At 56.9% G+C, this 4,417-nt stretch overlaps 1 protein-coding gene across 1 annotated transcript; it reads left to right on the top strand.

The window, feature by feature from the left end:
* Nucleotides 1-1,108: 1,108 nt before the first annotated feature.
* On the top strand, nucleotides 1,109-4,246 carry LOC104521651 (ras-related protein Rab-37; the record flags this gene model as incomplete). Its single annotated transcript, XM_010163719.2, has 5 exons — nucleotides 1,109-1,216; nucleotides 3,359-3,400; nucleotides 3,553-3,619; nucleotides 3,706-3,758; nucleotides 4,181-4,246. Coding segments are annotated over exons 1-5 (336 nt in total), but the record flags the coding sequence as incomplete, so codon positions are not given.
* Nucleotides 4,247-4,417: the final 171 nt, after the last annotated feature.

Genomic DNA, 4,417 nt, shown 5'->3' with positions numbered 1-4,417 from the left:
CTTTGCCTTTATCCTCTCGGCTCTGCCTCCTTTCAGCAGAGTGCAATTTTAGTGTTTGAGGTTGGAAATCAGTTGCCAGCTTAATCTAGAGCAAGGTGGAGACAGCACTGGGTGGTGTTCCCAGCTGTCCTCCAGTCTGGAATGGGTTGGGGAAGGATTTGACCATCACCTGAGCATTTCCAGCCCCAGCTCTGGATGTGCTGACCCGTGGGGCATTTGCTGTGCCATCCCTGTGGCCATGACTCGCTGTGTTTGCCCAACCCAGGGGCAGCAGGGCTGTGTGGGTTTGATTTACAGGCTACAGCATCCCCGCAGGGTGGGCTTGTGGGGATGGATTTTTACTGGTGTCCTGCTCACTGCTATTTTTAGGCAAGGGATAGATGCAATCAGCATCAGGTTAATTATTGCCAGGCAGGAAAGGGCTGCTGGTGGTGAGCAGGGACAATAGCATAGCGTTGGGGTGGTGGGTAAGGCTGAGCTTATGGAGACCAGCACTTACAGAGACCAGCACTGGTCCTGGCTGCTGCCTGCCCAGGTCCAGCAGTGCCAGAGTGGCCAGCAAGCCCAGGCTGAGCCTGTTTGCTTAGCAGGAGGGGAAAAGGTGCTGTGTTTGCTTTGGTGTCTGTGGCAGGCAGGGGCCCCGCTGGGCACCAACAGGGCGAGAGTCCCGGACACGGCGGGGTTTGCCCAAGCCATGCATCAGCCCTTGGGCTGGGCACACCTGGGCTGGGGGCAAAGCATGGCTGGAAGCACCTCCACGTGTTTGGGAGCTGTGGCCAGTTCTCCGGGAGCCTCCTGGGCTGGGAGATGGCCTGGGCCAGCCAGGAAACATCTCTTCTTGCTGCAGTACCTGCCTTCTCACCACCTCTCCTCTTCTGCTCTCCCCCTCTCCAGTGGCTGGGGGCTGCTCTGCTGCCCTGGGGTGCTGCTTGGCTGCAGCCTCAGGGGTCCCATCCCCAGCTCTCGCTGGGCTCCCCAGACCCGGCAGGACCAGCCCTGGGGAAAGAAACAGAGGGACAGAAGGGACTGGGGAGGGCCCAGCACCACCCAGGGATGCTGCCCCCTCCCCATCCTGCTGACACCTCTCCCTGCGCCCATCTTGCAGGTGATGTTACTTGGAGACTCGGGCGTGGGGAAAACCTGCTTCCTGCTCCAGTTCAAAGACGGGGCCTTTCTCTCCGGGACGTTCATAGCCACCGTGGGCATAGATTTCCGGGTGAGACCACCACGGCTGCTGGCCTCTCGCCTTTCCTGACCCACACCTCAGCCAGGATGGGGTGCTGGGAAGGAGGGGCGTGGGGTTTCCTGCCTCTGTACCCCAAATAATCTCCCAACCAGCTGCAGGCACTTGCTGAAACTCTTCCACCTTCCCTTGGGAGAGTGGTAACAGATGGAAGAGCCCGCAGGGAATGTCACCTCTTGCCTTTAAATCAGCAAAAAACATCAGTTCAACCCATCCCGGCCGGGTGTGTGGGCTGGGGGTGTGCTGTGGGTGGCCAGCACACTCCACTGGCCAGGCTGAGGCCAATGGCTTGGGGGGGGCAAACACTGGTTGCTGTAATTTTGTGCCTTGAAAGGGCTGAAATGGACTGCTGAGGAGTTGGTAAGGTCACTGGATCCTGTTTAAACCCTCCCGCTGCTCTCTGTTCACCAGATCTCCAGGGATGCCCAGGCAGGCAGAGCTGTCTGCAGCGCAGGGTGGCAGAGCAGTGTTTTCTGCAGTCACGGGGGTGTCCCACGGCTGCCGACACGTGTCGAGTGTGGTCAGAGCTTCCTCTGCCTCCGCAGCTGCAACTGCTCTGGTTTCCTGCTGCCTTTGCTGCCCAGGCTGCTCCTGGCTTGTGGGAGGAATTGAGGAGCTGGTGAGGGGAAAGGCTGTGGGTTTGCTTTGCAGTTGGTCTCATGGCCTTTCCTTTCAACAAAGTCCTGAAAGAAGGAAAATCTGCCGTGTCCCACTGCTGGGCTCAGTGCTGGTGGCCCCAGGAGTATTGTCAGTTCTGCCTTGTACAAGTGTCCCCTCCAGCAGCTCATGGCTTGCTGCTGCTGCTAGATAATTTCCAGAGTCTCCTAGGGCACTTTTTTGCAGCAACTGTTTGAGAAACAAAGTAAAAACTCTCATAATTCTGGAATCATGCTGGATTTTTTTTTTTTTTTTAATTCAGCCAATTTTCTCAAGCTCTGTCATCTCCACATGGACTGAATTTCCATTTCAAACAATTCCAGGCAACCAAATTATTTATAGGGTTGGTTCTTTCTTTCTTTCTTTCTTTCTTTCTTTCTTTCTTTCTTTCTTTCTTTCTTTTTCTTTTTTCCCAGAATCATCCCTTCAAATACAATTCTCGAAGAGTCTTAAAACAGCCCTTTGGTAACTCCTGCTTTTCTTTTCTTGGACCTCTGGAGAGAAGTCCCTGGGCTTCTGAGTTGGGTACAGCGATTGCTTAAGCCCTCTCTGATAACTGCCTTCCTTCCTCACTTCCAAATGCTGCTTCCCTTTCCCAGTCCCAACCTGGCTGCAGGGTTGAAGGGCTCCCATGCCTGAATGCAAACTGCCCTGACCTGGGAGATTTCCTCCTGCCATGCCAGATAAAGCTATCTGCCACCTGCAACCCCCCAGCTCCATATGCACAACCACCTTTAAGGGCCAAGTAAGGCTCCCACCAGTAAGGAAAGCTGAGCTGGACACCCAGTGTCACCCACTGAGCATCCCCAGGCAGCTCACAGCATCTGAAGGCCCTAAACTGATGGAAACAGCCCAGATTTTTAGTGCAGGGGTGATTTGTTCTGCACATGGAGCAGAGGAATCCTGGCAGAGAAGTCAGGGCTTTATGCTGGGGAGACATTATTAAAGCAGGCTGAGGTGTTATTAATGAAGGTACATTTGCATGTAGTTCATGCAAGACCTGCCCAGCTCTGCTGAGCTTCCCTGGCCACCCAGGCAGGGGCTGCTGCAAGCCCAGGACTGCCTGGCAGGAGCTGGAGCGGGTCAGTGTCCCTGGGCTTTGCAGGGCAGCTGGCATGGTTAGCCAGCTTCTTACAGGGGCACTGGCTGTAGATGAACAAGGATCCAAAGCAGACTGGGATCTCCCTGTCCTGTCTCCATCAGGGCCTGATTCTGCTCTTTTCCACCCTGGCACAAGGAGATGCAGCTCCAGGGTGTCTCTGTAGCTACCATGTGCCATTGCAGCCCCCCAGCAGGATCAGGGTTTGTAGCAATGAGGCTCTGACCCCCAGCTCCATGGGCAGCCTTATTTCATCCTGCCAAAGGGCCAGGGCATGGCCAGCTCCACACCAGGGGTGGCAAGTAGCCATGCCAAGGAGTGTTGTGGGCTGATAAACCTGCTCTCCTTCTCTTCTGCAGAACAAAGTGGTGGCTGTGGATGGTGTGAAGGTGAAGTTGCAGGTGAGCTTTGGGAAGGGGTGAGCAATTCCCAGCCAGATTGCTGGAAACCCCACCCTGAGGCTGAGTGTGGTCCGGTGGGGCCGGGAGCCACAGTGGCATCCCCAGCCGGGGGGTTTCCTCTCCCCGTTCTCACCGTGGCGGCTTCTCGGCAGATCTGGGACACGGCAGGACAGGAACGTTTCCGCAGCGTCACCCACGCCTACTACAGGGATGCTCAAGGTGGGTTTGGGGTCTGGCAGGGATGGGGGACACCAGCCAGAGCACATCCCTGCAGTGGGGCAATACCTCTGCCTCTTCCCCTCCAGCCCTGCTCCTGCTCTACGACATCACCAGCAAGATGTCCTTCGACAACATCCGTGTGAGTCCCCTCGGGGGGCCCCTCAGGGGGCTGGGAGGGTGTTTCTCCCCAGGGATTGGGGTCATGGGTGCCCTGTGTAGCTTGCTGGGTGTTTGGGGCAGTTGGAAGCCTGGTTTATGTACAAGCACAGGTTGTTTCAGCCAGACCTGGCTGGCTGGGAGCTCAGCCCCAGGGCACCTGGGTGGGTGCTGCACAGCTGGGTGTGTGTTGGTCAGGGACATGGTAGATGGCTGGAGGGGGAACAGGCAGCTTGGGATGGATGTGAACTATGTGTAGGCTTGGGCCATAGCCAGGAGATGGGGCGTTTTCGGCTGTGATGCTGGAATGGTTCTCATATAAAAATAAAAAGCTGTTTTCCCCGTCCTCGTGGGGGGTGTGAGCTGAGAGCAGACTCACCCCGACACAACCCCACTGCCCCACAGGCCTGGCTGACGGAGATCCACGAGTATGCCCAGAAGGACGTGGTCATCATGCTGCTGGGCAATAAGGTGCGTGCAGGGTCCTCCTTCACCCCACGGTTTGCTGTGCCCTGCCCTTGCCATCCCCACGGCCACCGAGGGATGGAGCTGGGTGGGTGCCCTGCCTGCTGCCTGGGTGCACCCTGCCTGCACCCTTCACCGGGCTCTGCTGCTTTCTGGGCTCAGCCAGGCCCAGAGGTG

Source organism: Antrostomus carolinensis, unplaced genomic scaffold, assembly GCF_000700745.2.
Source record: "Antrostomus carolinensis isolate BGI_N321 unplaced genomic scaffold, ASM70074v2 scaffold30812, whole genome shotgun sequence".
NCBI lineage: Eukaryota > Metazoa > Chordata > Aves > Caprimulgiformes > Caprimulgidae > Antrostomus > Antrostomus carolinensis.
Note: the sequence above shows the minus strand (reverse complement) of the source record. Positions and strands in the feature narration are given on the sequence as shown.